This window comes from Xyrauchen texanus, chromosome 15 (genome assembly GCF_025860055.1).
Source record: "Xyrauchen texanus isolate HMW12.3.18 chromosome 15, RBS_HiC_50CHRs, whole genome shotgun sequence".
Taxonomy (NCBI): Eukaryota; Metazoa; Chordata; class Actinopteri; order Cypriniformes; family Catostomidae; genus Xyrauchen; species Xyrauchen texanus.
Window position 1 is genome coordinate 26,036,239 of NC_068290.1, and position 19,189 is coordinate 26,055,427.

General features: G+C 35.2%; 1 protein-coding gene across 2 annotated transcripts; it reads right to left on the reverse strand.

Moving 5' to 3' along the window:
- Positions 1 to 2,113: 2,113 nt before the first annotated feature.
- Positions 2,114 to 17,719, reverse strand: LOC127656481 (lysophospholipid acyltransferase 5-like). 2 transcript variants are annotated; one of them, XR_007972164.1, is made up of 14 exons: positions 17,495 to 17,719; positions 16,302 to 16,409; positions 12,990 to 13,096; positions 12,781 to 12,874; positions 11,859 to 11,896; positions 7,874 to 8,052; positions 6,919 to 7,027; positions 6,145 to 6,231; positions 5,556 to 5,722; positions 5,256 to 5,403; positions 3,673 to 3,828; positions 3,412 to 3,539; positions 2,682 to 2,854; positions 2,114 to 2,523 (listed from the first exon to the last, which is right to left on the reverse strand). XR_007972164.1 is itself a non-coding variant. In XM_052144830.1 (13 exons), exons 1-12 carry the CDS (start codon positions 17,577 to 17,579, stop codon positions 3,420 to 3,422), a joined length of 1,398 nt encoding a protein of 465 aa, XP_052000790.1. In that variant the 5' UTR covers positions 17,580 to 17,719; the 3' UTR covers positions 2,114 to 2,854; positions 3,412 to 3,419. The 2 variants fall into 2 exon arrangements, 1 of the variants encoding a protein (XP_052000790.1); XM_052144830.1 differs by having other exon boundaries at positions 2,114 to 2,854.
- Between the last annotated feature and the right edge of the window lie 1,470 nt (positions 17,720 to 19,189).

Here is a 19,189-nt window from a genome sequence, read left to right on the forward strand (position 1 = left end):
ATATTCATTGTCTTAGTGATCGCCATTGGAAGGTAAGAACGCATTTAATTAATATTCATTATCCAGACCGTGCCCATTGGAAGGCAATATCGTGATGTAGCGACTGACCAATTAATTTTCAAGAACGAATCTTTCGCCATTGGAAGGCTACCAAGCAACGTCATCAAGACCTAATTAATATTTACGAGCTAACGTTTCACCTATGATTCTTCTCCTCCCGATTAATCACCGCGATGGCTGGTTACGTATGACATCTGGAAGCTCGTGCACAATACTCATCGTCAGACAACACGATTACTCCCACTTCGAGTGTATAATGACTAAAAGATGTTTATGCGTTTGAGGAGGCTTGTCTCAATCTTGATCTGTGCGTCAGTTGTAGTCCCAACTGCATAATGACGTCATATCGGATCGAACAGCAGACATATCTAAAACCACTGATCTATAGATGTCTACAACGCTGACAGCCCTAACTTTACATCTTACTGTATTGTACATTTTCTCTTTTATAATGTATATTTTTTGAAGAAAAACATTTTTTTTTCTTTTTGCTTGTATGTAAACCAGTGTATCCTTATATGCCATGGTACTGACAGTTTTCTAAAATGTTGTGAACATGTCATATACAGTACAATATTTCTGTCACTTTGAGGACATTTCTTCAATAATAATAATAATACATCTTAAACCCTGACTTTACAATCCAAAAACATCACAACACATCGGTCAAAATAATTTTGTTAAAATCCAGCATATTTAATGAATATTACAAAAATGTTCTCTCTTTTGTACATTTGGTAGCAATAAGGCAGAAGTAGTTTGTTTTCCCCAAAACAATTATTTTACATAATTAAAGTGTGTACCCCACAAGTATAGCCTAAATATTATAAAACAATTCAGATGCTACAGTGAGCCCCTGCTGCCTTGTATTGTGTCTGGGAGCAAATCTTAAAAATTGCTCTCATTGAAGATTTATATACACCGATCAGCCACAACATTAAAACCACCTGCCAAAAATTGTGTCGTACCGCCAAAACATCTTTGTTATCTAAATTACTGTAGACTTTGTCTTCTCGAAACAGTCTGGCCATTCACTGTTGATCTCTCTCATCAAGAAAGCATTTCCGTTCACTGAACTGCAGCTCACTGGATGTTTTTTCGTTTTTGGCACCATTCGGAGAAAATTCTAGAGACTGTTGTGTGTGAAAATCCCAGGAGATCAGCAGTTACAGAAATACTCAAACCAGCCCTTCTGGCACCAACAATCATTGATGCTATTATTTAATCAGCCAATCGTGTGGCATCAGTACATAAAATCATGCAGATACAGGCCAGGAGCTTCAGTTAATATTCACATCAACCATCATAAAGGAGAAAAAAATTTGTGATCTCAGTGATTTGGACCGTGGCATGATTGTTGGTGCCAGATGGGCTGGTTTGAGTGTTTCTGTAACCGCTGATCTCCTGGGAATTTCATGCACAACAGAGTCTAGAATTTACTCAGAATTGTGCCAAAACATCATGTGAGCGGCAGATCAGTGGATGGAAATGCACTGATGAGAGAGGGCAACAGAGAATGGCCAGACTTGTTCAAACAAACAAAGTCTATGGTACTCAGATACCCGCTCTGTACAATTGTGGTGAGAAGAATATCATCTCAGAATGCTATTCTGAAATGCAGGTTGGCGTTGTTTTGGCGGCACAAGGGGTACCTACACAACATTAGGAAGGTGGTTTTAATGTTGTGGCTGATCAGTGTATATTTGTACAAAGAATCTTCAATATGTTATGTCTTACAAAACGGATGCATGGAGGCAAATGTGTGTCAGAATTACTGAAAGCAGACAACCAAGTCTTGAAACCTGATAAAAGTTCTGGACAGGGTTTTAATTGTGCTGATCAATCAGAAGAACTGTATATAGCCTGTTTCACATTTCAGTTCATTGCTCACTAAAATGTTATAATATCAAGATTTAACACTCTGCTCTTAATAATATTGACACACATCTACCCTCTTATTTAGTCTGGTAGGTAGTGCATGTCTTTACTATGGTTCCTTTTTTGCTTGTGCTCAACACTGGACAAAAAAGACTTGCTGGAGGAAATGGAGTGAACAGGGTATTAGAGAAGGTCAGATGGATTGACAGGCGATGACAGAATGACGATCCCTTTTGTGAAACTTTAAGTCCAAAAAGCTATAAAACTGCAGCTACCATAAAATCCATCCTAAAAAAATTAGAGGAACCCCCATCAGAAGTTGTATAATTACAAGAAAAACTGTTATAAAAATGAAAAATATTCATTTATAATGTCAGGCAATGCTGAGTGTAATGTGCACTCTTATTCACATATGTGTGAGTGTGTTCCAGTGCCTTTTATCAGTCTCAGGGGGTTTGCAGGTTTGTAGAGTTTTTCCAAGCAAAGGAAAATAAAAAACGGTCTCATAAGTTTCCATCTTTAAATGAATGTTCTACATCCTTTCTAAAAGTGCATGTGCCCTTAGCTATAGCCAAAGCCAATTCTCTGATTAGACAGGAAACAGAAAATGAGATCATTACTGAGTAATGAGTGCAACGGTATGAGCATATACAGTAAAATTATCTTAAACCACCAAACATCAGTATTTCTTATTCAGTGAAAATTAAATCTCAAAACTGCATATATTTCAGCAGTTTTTTTACCTTTTTCATTGTAGTCCACACCTATATGACCCTCCAACTGACTACCATTTGTACACATACACCATGTTGTATGTATATAGTAATATATTACTAAAGGCCTTAAAATTTGTCCTCATCAGTTGCTCTTTAAAAGTCACAGTTCACTCAATTTAGACAGCCACAAACATAGATACCTGTATGTAAAAGAGAGAAGACAGAGAAAGATAAACAATTTATCCATTCTAAAATACCAAAACTTATGATCAGCAAAATATGCAGGAATGTTTACACTTGTTCTGTTGTTTTAGAATGCACATGAATACACAGACACACTATCCCATCAAAGAAGATTTTCTAGGGCTAGTGCAATGAAAGAAAGAGCAAAAGATTACGTGCATAATTGATGCCTTATCTATGTATTTTATCACTCTTGTTAATAATCACCATTCATCGTCAGAACACAAAACCAAATTTTGCCATGATTCTTTAGTTTCCCACAAGTAAATACAACATTGTGGAGGTGTTTATCTCCTAAATACAATTATTGCGACATGTCTTGACAACAGCATTAAACTCCACTGCGACTGAAACACGGGAAAGGACAGATATGACAAACTCACATAGAGAGTGGAAAAAAGACAGTGACAGAGAACAGAAAAAGAAAGAAAGAAAAGTGTATGTATGTTTGAGATAAAAAGAGAGAGAGAACAGATACAATGAAGAGTTTAGAAGAGGTGGGGGCAAAATTTACCCTTTTAACTAATTCTCCTTTTTCTCAGTGCCTCTTTTCCGAGGCACGAGCACCTTGCGGAGGTATGGCAGGACGAGAAAGGCAGCGAAGAAAAAGACGTGACCACAGAAATATATAGAGGAGTAAACCTGAAAAAAAAAAATGAAACATTAGCACACACTGTACAAAATGGATTGACAAGAAGTCATGGCACATCAGGATCAAGATAAGTCCACATCCAATACTAGATTAATGGTTAATGAATCCCCACTGAGTACACACCTTGAGCCACTTGTCAAAAGTGAAGAGGCAGAATGGCACAAGAGGGTAGCCCATAAAAAGCCAGTGAAAAAACTGCTGCACAATATATATGAGCGCATAGAGAGGGCTCCGAGCTATGGATGTAAGCAACGGACTGTCCCGCACCAGAGCCAGAGCCTGTAAAAACATTGACATAGCCGTTATAATATTACCAACATCATTCTTTAGGGCCATAGACAAAAAACATTAAAACATTGTGTACATCTTATCTAAAGCTACAGTTTACAATTCTCGATAAGCTTCTAATCTAAGAAAAGTTTCATGTCTCATACACTAATGATTGCAAACAAGCATTCAAATGTGCACAGAAAAGGTGCTTTTACAAAATTTTCACCAGATATAAACTGATGTGCACAAACATACATTTGTTCTTACACTTGTTCTAATGTTGATGAATTGCAATTATTCTAAATGAGGGGGGAAGTGCCCAGAGTTAATAATTAGCATAATACATGCCCAAACCATCTCCATACATACCATTCATCACTTTCTTCAAACATATTTTTACACTCTCTTGAACAGATCAAGCAATACTGCACATTTTATTACTCTGAAATAAGTAAGACTTATTTTTGATAACAATGTTAACAAACATTATTTGATATAGGGATAATTTACTCAAAAATATAAATTATCTCATCATGTACTCACTTTCATGCCATCCCAGATGTGTATGACTTTCTTCTGCTGAACAAAAACAAAGATTTTTGGAAGAATATTTGAGCTCTGTAGGTCCATACAATGCAAGTGAATGGTGACCAGACACTTTAAGCTCCAAAAAAACACCTTAAGTCAGCATAAAAGTAATCGATAAGATTCCAGTGGTTTAATATGTGTCTTCTGAAATGATGCAATCACTTTGGGTGAGAAGCAGATTCATATTTAAGTCATTTTTTACTATAAATCTCCACTTTCACTTTCAGAATGTTAAAGTGAAAGTGGAGATTTATAGTAAAACAGGGCTTAAATATTTATCTGTTTCTCACCCACAATTATCATATCACTTCTGAAGACATGGATTAAACCACTGGAGTCATATGGATTACTTTTATGTTGCATTCATGTGATTTTTAGAGCTTGAAATGTCTATTCACCATTCACTTGCATTGTATGGACCTACATAGCTGAAATATTCTTCTAAAAATCTTTGTGTTTTGCAGAAGAAAAAGTCATACATATATGGGATGGCATAAGGGTGAGTAAATGATAAGAGAACTTTAGTTTAATTATTCTATTTCTAGTGTTAATAATACATATAAAAATAAATTTTAGTGACTTTGGTGTACTAGTGGTTTGAGTTGGTTCTAAATTGTATCCTTAATTCAGAAAAAATGTAAGCGCAAACTTATTGATGAATCATGATTTCTGAATGAAATCGCTTGCACGCAGGTTTTTTCGTTACTGATTGAGACCCTATAACTTTAAACCTGTAAACTTTAAGATCCATCTTCTGTTGGCATCATAAAGCCTCAGAAGACTTTAGTCATCTACTTGATTCTAAACTTCACACCTCATGTCACCTAAAGCAATGTTGCCATGGTTACCTGCTTCTCCACATTGACAATGATGAACTCCATCGAGAAGCAGATGAGGTACCCTGAGTGCAAGCCATGCCAGACTGCCAGGAATAACAATGTGAACATCTGAGACAACAACTTGTTACCCAAGAACTTCAACCTCTTAAACACATGCCTGTCACAAACAATGGGAGGTGACAAATCAGAGAAAAAAGGGGAAGAAAATGAATGAATAAAACAGCTCACATTTTACAAAAGTGAGCATTAAGGGACATACAAAATTACTGATTCCAATAAATGTCAAGTGTATAAATCACATGTGCACACCTGGCCACCCAAGCATTTGTGTTGATGTTGAATGAGTTGATAGTGCCTGTGAAGAGGGGTGTGGTCTCAAATAACCACACCCTGACATTGGCACAGGCATCCCATTGGTGCTCGCCTTTCTCGTTCTTCCCATTATAGCCCAGTCCGGAGAGTATACACACACCCTCCTACACACATATATTTATATATGAGAGAGAGAAAATGTGCATTCAGTATGTATTACAGAAGAGATATGTAAAAAATTCTGGGACAAAGACAAGATGACAGCTACTAAAAACAATACAAACACACCTAAAAAACACAACCAACACAAAGGTTTAGGCCAGAGAACCTGTTCAGCATCAAGTCAAACTGAAAAGGTGTGGCATGTTACTTTTAAGCTGGTGAACTTTATGGAAGGTCAGTTTCAGGCACTCCACTAAGAAAAGAAAGCCATTTCGTGACTGTAATTGGCTTGCTACATAGCTAAAACCTCTCCAAGAAGATATAACAATGATACATTGACAGCATGCACAGCATGAAATATAATGACTCTCAATTAACTTAAGTGTGATCTTAATATGAGATTGTGGTTGTGGTGCTTACTCACCGTTATTAGCCAGCAGCTGATGTACTTGTACAGGTTTATTTTTACCCACACTAGATTATACACACACTTGTACCAGAAAGGTTGAGCCTGGATAAGAAGAAACAATTAAACACTTCTGATGAATTTTGACAAGGATTTGTGTCCATCTTATTTCATTTGAAAGCAAGACTGATCTAGCCTTGCCAAACCAGTCCAAGGTCCAAATATCAGTTAGCAAAGGATTTCTGTCAGTCTCAGAGGTTCACATAATGACAATAAATCAGTCAGAATGTACATATTCAGTCCATTGCCATTAAAATTAAATACAAATTTAGAACAAAATGTAGAGCATATATAGTGTTCCAATAACTTTTTGAATGCTTAATAAATGCACTTCTGCTGAAATTGATAAATGGACAATTGATAAACGTATTGATTAAATTACTGACTATAATTAATTGATCGTCGATCAATAACACCCTAACAATGAATATTTCTCAACATGTTTCACTACGATGTCACTACTTTCTGCTCAGCAATAATGCAGTTATTCTGTTTGCCGCAACTCTTTTTTCATTTCAAAGAACATATAAATAGCTGCCCACAGGAAGCTGACAGAATGTTCTCATTCAGACTTTTAAGCTTCCTGTGGCATCAGGGCCTGATTAAAAAGATCCCACCAAAAACAAGTGGCCGCAAACAAAGTTCAGGTTTAACAAGGCTGTTATTTATTCATGAACAAGTTAACTTTTTATTTATTATGACTCAAAATCCACTTAACATTGATTCACTGACCTCAAAATCATCTGTTAAGTAGTAGCTATCTGGGTAGTATGGTCCACCTATCGTGAAGATGGTTAAGGAGAGCATACCCAAACCTAGTCGTTTCATTGCCGGAACCACACTGTAAGACAGAGGAGTGAATGTCTTTTAGATTAACACGTTAAAGAAATAGTTCACCCAAAAATGAAACTTTTCTCATCATGGATTACTTTTATGCTGCCTTTGTGATTTTTGGAACTTCAAAGTTCTTGCCACCATTCACGTACATTAAATGGACAATGAAATATTGTCTTAAAAATCTTCTCTCAGCAGAAGAAAGAAAGTCATACACATCTGGGATGGCATAAGGGTGAGTAAATGATGAGAGAATTTTCATTTTTGTGTAAACTATCCCTTTAATTAAAGGTGAAAGTTTTATTATTTTGGTCAGTATTTGTCAATATGCGGTCAAACGTTAGTCAAAACAATACACATGAAAGTTTAAATAGTAAAGTAATGCCCCTAATGCTAATGTCGTTTGATGCACCTCATTAGTTCAGCATCGTGGAAAGATGCCATTACGGATATAAAGAGGCAAAATATCCAGTTTTCCTGTCCTCTCTTATGTCTCCTGAAATTGTGCAGGCACTTAAGTCATTACTACAGCAACTGATGAAGCTATACCAGTTGATTACTGTCAGATTCCATTGCTTGCAAAATTACTGTGTGACCAAATCAGAATTGGGTGTAATGTGAACAAAGTCTAAGATCAAAACCTGTTCATCATCATTGTGCCCTTGAGCAAGTAACACAAGTCACAAAACAGGAAGTGTTATTGCAAAGGGATTCCTGTAAATCACCACAGTTGAAAAGGGTGGGCTAAATAGAAAGTAGTAATTATTTAGAGGAGGCTAAATCACTGGTTTTAACCAAATTTGTAAAGCTGGTATGATTAGGCTTGTGTCCCTCAGTGAGATTGTGTGTTTACCTATTGGGTGGCTGTCCAGTGCAATCAGACATCTCTCGGGATACCAGACTCTGGTAGTTGCGTAGTGTGAACTGAGGCCCTACCAGAAAGCCTCCATAGAAGTATGAGAATCCAAACACCTCCAACAGAGATGGTGTGGAGCTGAGGGCAGACTTCTTCTGGTCTGCACTTATCTGAGACTATCAGATACAAAAAAAATAAAAAATAAATTATAAGAAAGAGATTGGAAAACAATACATGTTAAGGTTGAGTGGAATGGGATCCTACACTTTTGACCTCCAAAAAGGACATAAAGGCAGCATAAAGTTAATCCATACATCACAAGTGATTTAATCAATGTCTTTTGAAGTGATGAAATCCCTTTGGGAGAGAAACAGACCAAATGTAACTCCTTTTTCACTATAAATCTGGTGCATGCATCAATCACAAGGAAGTGTCATCGAGCTTGCAGATGTCAAAACGTTTTGTGAAAAAGGAGTTACATTTTGGTCTGTTTCTCACCTAAAACCAATATCGCTCAAGAAGCCATGGCTTTAACCTCCTGAGTTGTGTGGATTATCTTCATGCTGCTTTTATTTTTTGAAGCATGAAAGTGTTGGACCCCATTGACTTGCATTGAAAAATTATAAGAGTTTGAGGCGGCATAAAGATGAGTAAATAATGAGAGAATTATCATTTTGGGGTGAACTACTATAAATGTATGAAAATTTAAAATTTTGAAAGACAAAATTGTGAAAATGTTGACATCTACTTGGGCAAAAAAGGAGATTAATTAAATCAAGACTGCTTTAGTTTTGTATCCCCTATACAGGGTTCCCATATCCCATATTTCCAGTCTGTTGTGATTAAAAGATATTAACAGAATTTTTTATAGAGCTCACAAAGAGCAATTTCCAGCCAATTAAATATATTACAGTAGAGCATAACTAGAAGAATTTGCATTCACTATTGAACTTTTCATGATTTAATAAGACAGTATTGATTTCCAGGCCATGTGAACTCATGGTCATGGAAAGTCATGTGCTAGTGAACAAAGAGGAGTCTATTATCGGTCCTCAAGTAGGCTAATCTTTATACCCCCAATAAAAGATTGCTTTAAGAACCAAAAGAAATGTATTTGAAGGGTGGCTACAGTAAATGACATCATCATTATTTTGATGCATGCACACAATCAAATTAACAAGCCAACTGCGTTGAAGCATAGCTACTATAAACATAAAAAAAAATGTTATTTGCAGAAAGCTGACTCCAATATGAGCACAGTTGAGCTAACAGATTTTACAATTACACCTGAGGGAATCCTTCACCAATCACACACCGTCAAAACACACTACACTTCACCTTGCCAGGCATCTTACACTGCTCCATCTTGAACATGTAGTAAAATGTCTGCTACAGTGTTTCTCAAACTAGTGGTCCATGGTGTAATTGCAGGGGGTCCGTATAATCATTTAAAATATATTTAAAAATCATATTGTTGAGAGAGAGAGAGTGGCTAGACTTAATCAGGAGAATTTACTTTAAGTTATGGTATGTAAATTATTTGTATGTTTAATGAAAACATTTTTTTTTTTTAAATAAGCCACATCTGTTTATATGTAACTAAACAGGTTTTAGCCTGATTAAAGCAGTATGACTACTGTATTCTATTAATTCATCAACATCAGCGGCTACCTTTTTGTGATTATTCTGATATTTGCAACCTTCTTTGCGATGCATTAATTATCTGGTTCACTGACTGAATGTTTTTACTATGATGATGATGAATATGATGGTAAAATTTTGCCCAAATGATTTGCATGCACAGAGAAAGATTTGTGAAAGCGCAAGTCAAATTGCAAGAGTAAAAATTAATGACATGTGCACAGAACGTTTAGTAAAGGTGTAAATCAAGTTGCAAGCATAAGAAACAAATATTAATATTATATAAGTGTAATTCATGTGTTTTGAATCTGTATTTTCATATTAACAAAGTACATTTGGTGTTTTCTTCTGACTTCCTTTTTTTCGCGGTTACACTTGTGACACTGTTTTTGTGCCTAAACATGACCAAAAACATTGCAAACCTGCAGTCAGCGATATGCAAGCAAAGGAAGGGTGCAATGAACAGCAAAATGTAATGACCACATAGAATCATGTGTCTGTTTGTGTAAAATAAACTAATGCAAAAGCGTAAATTACTTGTGTTTGTGGTATAAATATTTTCCAGAAATAATCCGATATACACTATTCCGTCTTCCCTTTATTGCAGTCACACTTTTGGCACAAATCTTACTCAGTGCATGCAAAATGTTTCAATCACGCTTGTAACTTCATTTACACTTTTACAAATCTTACTCTGTGCATGCAAAACATTTAGGCACTATTTTACCTTCATAAATGAAACGTAATTTGAGGGCATGTGAGGAGTTGCACATGCAAGCAGCTTGAGTTTCTTAACAACTATTATGTTGGACAGAATATTTTACATAAAAAAACTTAATGACAAAATACTCCATATAGGCAATTGGTTATTTTAAAACACTACCGTCTCGATGATGTTTAATGTTTGTGTGCAAGCATATGTGTTTTGTAAGCATATGTGGCAGACATAATTTACAGTACATATCATGTAAAAGTAGCTTTGGACTATAAGTCGCAGGAACTTTAGGAAATTAGGATGAGGAAAAAAATTAAATAAGCGCAAATTATACCAGAAAAAAGGTAGGTAGGCCTGTATTTTTTTACATGGTAATATTATTTCCATAAATAGGGAAATTTAATTTATTGAGTTTAAAATACTGATCAGTAACAATAGAAATGTAAAAGTCAGTGTAATGTGAATCCTTTTAACAAATTAACAAACAAATGTTAGACAAATGGTTGAAAATTAAGTGAGATAATCCTGTTCAGTTACTGAAAATAAGGTTTTGTTACAATTTTATATTAAATGAAAGTTAGACTTTTTTCTGATTAATGTAATTTTAATGCAATGAAAATATTGAAATGGTAATATAATATTTTATATAAACAAAAGTAAAAATGTAACAAACAGAGAGTGTTACATAGGCCAGTTGACAAAGTTGGGCTAGGCCTACCCAAGATTTTGTTTTATTATTAAGCATTCTCTCTCAGACATTTGGCTCATTGTTCACTTCCACCTGAGAGATCCCCTTACTGGTTTTGTATTGAACAGACAGTTCTTGCCCCTATTTTGCCATTGCAAAGCCTTTCTATCAATCGAACCGGAGTAAGTTACATCCCATTATTTCGCATTTACACAAGGTATGGACAAAAGTGTCCAGAGTGTTTAACTCAGATATTTATTTAAATGTTGCTTCAAGCATATGGCTAAACCCAAAATTATGTATAAATACATAATTTTTCTGTCTCTTTCTGCTGGACAGAGTGATTGTGAGGGGGGTTACTACACTCGTGAACTATATGACAGTGGAGTTTTGAGATCTTCTGAAAATATGTCATAGTCTTAGAAAATAATCTTAGTCTTTCCTTACTATCAGCGCAGATTTTTGCAGATAACCGATAGTTCCAAAAACAACTATCGGCACAGATTAATCAGTAAAACCCATATATCGGTCTACCTCTAATACAAAACACCAAACCAAGTGGCAAAGAAATTATGTTAGGTATTTTTATTGGATGTATGAAGTTCTCCCCCCGTTTACACAACTGAACAGTATACCAAACAAATTCCTTTGTATGAAAAATGTGCATGTGCTAACTTTCTTTAAAATAAAAGCCTCTTAGTTTGATATTTTGTTCTCAAAAACAATTTAGACTTTTTTGGAGATATGATGGAGGTCCAGTACTCAAAAAAGTTTGAGAACCACTGTTCTACACAACTGAAGAAGATACCTTGTGGATTCCCATCAGTTCATTGTGCTCAAATCATGCAAAAAATACAAACAGCCATACAGGAAGAGGAAAAGATAATGGTATGAGGATGAAGCTGTTGATAGCAAATCATAACTTAAGTCATACTCACTGGTTCTTTTCCACCATCATAATAATCAAGTGCTAAACCTGCAATAAGAAAATATTAAACCATCACTCATCCCAGATGATCAGTTGCCAAGTGAAAATGAGGGGATGTTATAACCACTATATCGAGCATTTTCCCAATCCTGGTCCTGGTCCATCAATCACAAACAAATCAGTTATAAAGTAGAAAAAGTTATAACAATAGTATTTACAGCAGTAATACAGTAGTAGTTAAAAAACTAGTGTATTATCATGGCTTTTGGGACTTATAGCATGGTAATACCAAAGTATTCAATGAAGTACCTTGGAGAAACATGTACAAACTGTCCCATGGTACATGAATATAATTATCATTCATTATAATGGCATACAGTGGCCCAAAAATGTATCATTACATTTAAGCCATTCATAAAACTGTATGAATCTCATTGAATTAGATACAAAATAAAGGGTCAGCCAAGTGGATTTTGCCATTAAAATAACTACGGTGGTGGAAAAGGCAGATAACGATTAATCGTCGAATAGTTTTTAAAAATGATTTATAAAATGTTAAAAAATGTCATAGTCTTTCCTTACTTGCCGATAACCAATAGTTCCAAAACAACTATCGGCACTAATTAATCATTAAAACCATTATATTGGTCTACCTCTAATACAAAACACCAAACCAAGTGGCAAAGAAATTATGTTAGTAAAATAGTTTGATATTTTGTTCTCAAAAACAATTTTCAATGACTAAATTTCCAAATACTTTTTGGGGCCATTGTTTATCGAAGTACCTTGGTATTACCATCTGATACAACAGCACTTTTACAGCTAAAGTACAACTATTTATCCATTTACCATCATAGCCTTGTGAAAATAATCTATACATTCTGAAAAATAATAGATGAGAATGGAACAGGAGTCAAAAGCAGGTATCGTACCGATGAGTTTGAGTGTGAGGACACAGTGAGGCATGGTCCATTTGATATCATACTCATCTGTAGCAGTGTAGTAATAACCCATCATCAGATATATCTGCCACACAAAGAGAGAGACACTTTAATATTAATTCAACATGTTACAAGCCTAAGACATTTCAAGCCCAGGATGAGAAAAGATAGATAAAGCTTAAGTGAATGTGTTGTCTCACCATCTGAAAAATAAAGCTACTCAAAACACATGTTACTGTCCTTCCCATCAGCCTCAGCATCAAGAATTGAATGACTATACATAAGAGTGAATGACCGACCTGAGACCCTGAGAGAATGACATAGAAAGGTGTTATTGCATTCCAGTGGTACCTGTCAATGTGGTAACAACATAACAAGGTTAAAAGTTAACAATAAGAGAGGAAAGGGGCATCCACACACACAGCGACAAAGCAACCAAAAGTCATTCATTTTCAATGAGTGTTGCCAGAAAATGTACAGTTGGCATGCGATAAACAGGATTCCCACCCTTTTTGACCAATGAAATTACATGACTTTTCCAAGATTTGTTTTCTGGATAGAGTTTTAAAAATCATTTTGATTCAGACAGATGCACTAATGAATCATTCAGACTTAAATTGTCTGTCCACTTTGACCTATTCGCTGAAAAGAGCAGACTTAAAAGAACCATAGCTAGCGAGCAGGTTTTACTCTACCCAAGAGCATTATCTATTTTTAAAGCAGATAAAAAACAGAAATATGTAAAATGTCATCAATTTCCATAACTTTTGCAGGTTTTACATTATGTAAATGAGCAGCGATGCAATAGAGCTACTACCAATAGGAACATAAACAGTGATCTGCCACCTGATACAAATAGATACAACAGTCAATTAAGCTCGCCTACTAGCAATCAACATGGAAAAATCACTGTGTGTGTGAACGGGGCAAGACAGACAGACAGACAGCGAGAAAGAAAGACAGATTTGAGAGTCTATGACAAGTGGAAAACAACAAAAGACCACAATATGAGCACTACAAAAGTAAAACAATGGCAAAAGAGAAACAGACCTGCTGTTATATCCAAATGCAGCAAAAAATTAAATACACAGAATAAAAAACACAAGTTAATAGTCACATTTCCCAACACAACACTCATCTATTTTCATTAGCTTTCTTTTCCACCTGCCACTCATATTCTCATTAACTACAGTTTCACCACCCAAGGGTTATCACCATGATAGCAACAAGATCTTGTGTGTCTCTCAGTCACTATGTTTTTTTTTTTCAGAGCTACAGCCAATAGGAAATTGTTACTACAGTTTGCAGATCCGTTTGCCAGGATACCCTTAATTTCCCTTACATTACTCGCAAGGAAACTAAATGGTCAATAACAATAACTTTTTTCCAGAGTAAATGACAGATCTTAACACTTTTTATAAGTTTCCAAAGGTTCAAATGAAAACTGAAAATGCACACACTAATATTGTGTGTTTATTAACTTTATAAGTAACATAATAATTTAACAGTTTCAGAATTAAGAAACTAAAGAGGAACCTTTACAAGATCTGCTCATAGCTTTGACAATGTCAAACCACAAATTACTGGAAAATCAATAAAACCACTTTTTTAACAAAGAAAAATGTCTTTCATATTTATAAGGAAATATGGAAATGTATTTTCAAGTTTTTGTTATAGGCTATTATTATCATCTGCTATTCCTGTAAACTGAGGGGGGAATGGTTAAAAGGTATAAGGAATATACATTGCCTGTCATCGGAGTATAAACAATTATAAATTGTTGAAAAATGTTAAACATTAATAAAGACATACTGTATATAATTTGACCTTACAACAAAAAAATTATGTTCGCTGCCACAACACTTCAGGTATTATTGAGAAGACCTTTTTGACATCCATTTCGTGGACTGACATTTTTAGGACACTTTATGAAACATAATTAATTATGGGCTTTCCAAGTTTCCAAAGTGATATTTCACCCAGTTCACAGAAAAATGAACATTCTCTCATTATTTACTCACCTTTCAAGCTCCAAAAACTTTCACATTCTGAAAGTAAAAGTGGAGATCATATCACTTCTGAAGACATATATTTAACCACGGGAGTCATATGGATTACTTTTAAAGCTGCCTGTTTTGTGTTTTTTAGTGCCTGAAGGATCTGATCATCATGCACTTGCATTGAAAGGGCCTTCATAGCTGAAATATTCTTCTAAAATCTTTGTTTGTGTTCAGCAGAAGAAAGTCATACACATCTGGGATTGCATGAGAGTGAGTAAATGATGAGAGAAATTTCATTTTTGGTGTTTATGTTTATATATATATATATATATATATATATATATATATATATATATATATATATATATATATATATATATATATCACACACATATACACACACACATTTTATAAAATATTGCCAGCAAAAAAGATGTTATGTAAGTGAAACACTGAATTAGATTCATACTGTAGATTTTGTTCAAAGGAGAAGGACAATATTATGCATTAATTTTGGTATTGTCCTTGTGTTGCTTTTTTAGGTCCAATATAGTGAACTGGCTAGCTGCATTTGAAATTACATTTCCATTGAATCTGTACACAATAATTTGGGGTGATCATACACAAAAACAAAATTATTATTAATGTTTTTTTTTTTATTCTGGTAGTATTTTCTATGGAATACTATTGATAATAAAGGTTTAAGTTTGTGTTAAGTTTGCAAAAGGTTTAAGTTAAATTAGTGTGCTGTTTTGAAATTTAAGGTTTTTAATTTCACTGTAATATATACAAATACTTTTGTAAGCTTTAGTGCATATTACTGTATGTAACTGTTACCCCTTTATGTTACAGCTTAAAGTGTATTTTATTATATTTTATATATATATATATATATATATATATATATATATATATATATTGTAAGAAAGAATAGCTGTGTGAATAGTGATTTTTTTTGTATGTAATTTGTTGTTGGGTCTTATTGTTCCAGGTCTTACTGTATTTTTTTATTATTATTTTTTGTAAAACTGTTTGTGATATATTTCATTTTTGTTGTATGTGCAATCTGATAATAATAATTAGCCTTTTAAAACTCCCATGATAAAAAAAGGTGTCTTTCCTGCTCATTAATGTATTTTGAACTTGGTAAATATGGAACCACATACATTTACACCTCATTGGTGGACGCATAACAAACTTAATTTGATGATGTTCAATATTGAGAACACTGACTCACAGCTGTTTGTACAGTAGAACTAATGTATATATACAGAATAGGTTCAGTGGCACTTCACATTATCACTTTTTACAAGCACTACAAACTCAACAAATCACACAAGTCGAATTTACACTTGAAGCAGGCAGAATAAGAGAGTGTTGGGACATTCAGTTGATTATGACCACTAGTCTTTTGCTAGAAAATGCGACTGGTCTCACTTAGACATAATGACACTAGTTATCAGTCAGATCTTTCAGTTCCTCTCTCCTTCCCTTCCTTCTTATCTCTCTCACCAAAGTTAAACATGGCCAGTGCCAACCCAGAGAATGTGTGGAACAGATGAACAAGTGTTGTAGACTGATGAAAGAGAAACCCCCGGTACACCAGTGCAAAGGGATAACCTATAGGGGAAGATAGCAAAAGTAGAAGAGAGATTAGTCATATGATGCAACTGTTGATAAGTGTGATCTGATAAGTGAATCTACAAGTGGTTCTAATGTGCTTAATTTTCCTCCCATGCTAGAACTAATAACTAATGTAAAAACACTTTTATTCAATACACCTTTACAATATTAATGATTTTATCACAAAATGTATTCAATACTTATTCTTCAGTTACACAATGTCCATTCTGAATAAAAGCATTTCTTAGATTCAGATTTAAACACAAAGTGAGAAGAGAAATTATACAGGGCCGTAGCTAGTGGGTTGAAAAGTGGTAACAATTCAAGGGGCCCCCAAAACAATTTTTATACTGTATTTTTTAATAGGTAAAGGGCCCAGATCAATATACAGCCAGGGGAACAGCCTGAACACCTGTAAGTATACCACTTTTTATCATAATTAGAAATACACAAATACATTAAACAAACACCAAGACAACAATACTTATGTGTGAGGCATTGAACTCATGCAAATGAACAAACAGGCTTCTCTGGCTTCCCCAGTACAAATGCCCTACATGCCATTCATTTGGTTGCAGTGGTTAACCAAACCATTGCAGTGCAACTGACCAAAGTACATAAGATTCTGCTAAACTCCTCTCACATTGTCAACGTGTAATTTAAAACCAAACTTAATTTGCATTGTAACGTTACAACCAACTGTGGGTCCGATGAAATAACACATTGTTCTAGAATTAAAAAGATAACTGTCAGATGAAGGTCTAATCAGTGAAAGTAGTTAGAGACAGAACAATCCTGGTAGCTGTGTGCAGTTGAGCATGAATATCTCGCCTGGCATGTAGGTCACTTTTGTCGACCTTTGAGTTAGTCGAGAGCGTGTCTGACCGGAGCCAGTCGGTGCTATGTCATGAATGAGTGTAAAGCTGTTAGTTTGTGGAGCTGGAAGCAGTTTGGACTGCTGTATGACTTGAGCACACTTCGGTTCAACAACATAACTGTCCACGTTTCTAATGACTCCTAATAACAATGTTCACAGACTCTCAGCAGACTCTAACAGATATGACTGCATGACGTTTACTTACCTAATAAGATAGACAAAATCAATCGAACAGCCGGTTCGGTTGAACCTAAATATTCGGATAAATTCTCCATGAAGGGAGCCGCCATCTTTAGAGTGGGCGGAAGTAGCTGCGCCGAGTTTCTGCAAGTGTGTGGCGCTCGTGAGGTCTTCACGTACTCCTCAACTTCGTTCTACTCCTCCTCTCGCCACCTCTCACACCATTCAACCGCACTCCCGACCTTCAAACTCAGCTTTGCGCAATACCTAGGCCATTTCAGTTCATTCCAAAGCGCCTACATAACGTCCAAAATGGGACTGAGGTGGTCTACTTACTGCAACAGTCCATTTAGAACAATTGGGATATTATTAATCCATAAGATTTGATTGGCTAGTTAAACAGCTAATGTAACAAGTGATATACACCCACAAAAATACTCAAAGAATAAAGTGAACTGATTATGGTTGATTTTTGACGGTAGGATTGGCTTGATAGAATTTATAGTGCAATGTTGCACTGCTACCCTCTAGTGTTTGAATTTATTCTTGGCATTCCCTAACACAGAGGCTGAGTTCGGAATTGCATACAACCATACTACTCGTACTTTTTCTATGAAGATAAATAAGTAGCAAAACTCCAGAGCTTGAATATTTGGATTTGAGAACTTGTACAATAAATATTTGTACTCATTAGTTGGAATTTACACTCACAACACCGATGTGAAAACTTAATACAAATTTGAAGTTGAATGCTGCTCTCACAGATAATTCAAAGCTTGTGTTATGAATTCACAATTGCAGACGAGTAGTCACAAATTTGTAAAATGGCATTCACATATATACAACAACAGACACAAACTTTTTTTATAAATTTTATTAGTATTACACATTAACTATTATTATAATATAAGTATTTTAATTAATTGTCACGGAACAACCACAAATCAGCAACTTACAACCTCTCAAATCTGGCACTGCAACTTTAAATCTTCATGCCGTGTGCACTTGTAAATACTGATGAGAGAGAGCAACGCCAGTGTTCGGCGGGGAAGGGGTCAAAGAAGTCGTTTTATTGGTTGATTACTAGCCAATGAAATGGGATGTTTTTGTACACAATGACCTCACGCCACAGTGCCAGCCCACGCATTTTTGTTAGTGGGCCAAACTGGAGCCAGTGTTATGGGTTTCGGGCAAGATGGCGGGTTAAGCAGTCACATCTTTAGGACCTTATTAAAGCTGGTCTCAAAATTTAGTCTGAAGCTGTGGAATTGCTACTGTAAAGTGTCAAGATGGATGCGCAAACGCTGATTAAACCTACCAAATTAAAACTGGACTTCAAAGGACATGACACTTTGCCTAATGTTGAAAAGAAAAAGAGGGTAGAGACATGGAGCTTGACTTTGCAATCGACATAACTTTGGTAAATAAGAGGGAACGCAAAGATGAAAAAATAGTTGACTATTGAAAAAATTGTTCTACAGCAAAAAGCCTGTGGAAAGTCATCAAACGATGGTGACAAAGATGAAATCTCAAATAAAACCATTTTGGAAGCGATACTAAGTCTTGAAAAAAGAGTGGATGAAAAGCTGGAAGACTTAAACTGGCCTACTAGATTAGAAAAGGGGTAGTGTAATGACATTGTTGAAGGTTTTAGGATAGATAACTATTTAACGGATGTATTGAGAAGTTTAAATCCTGGGGTTAAATGTTTCTCATGGAT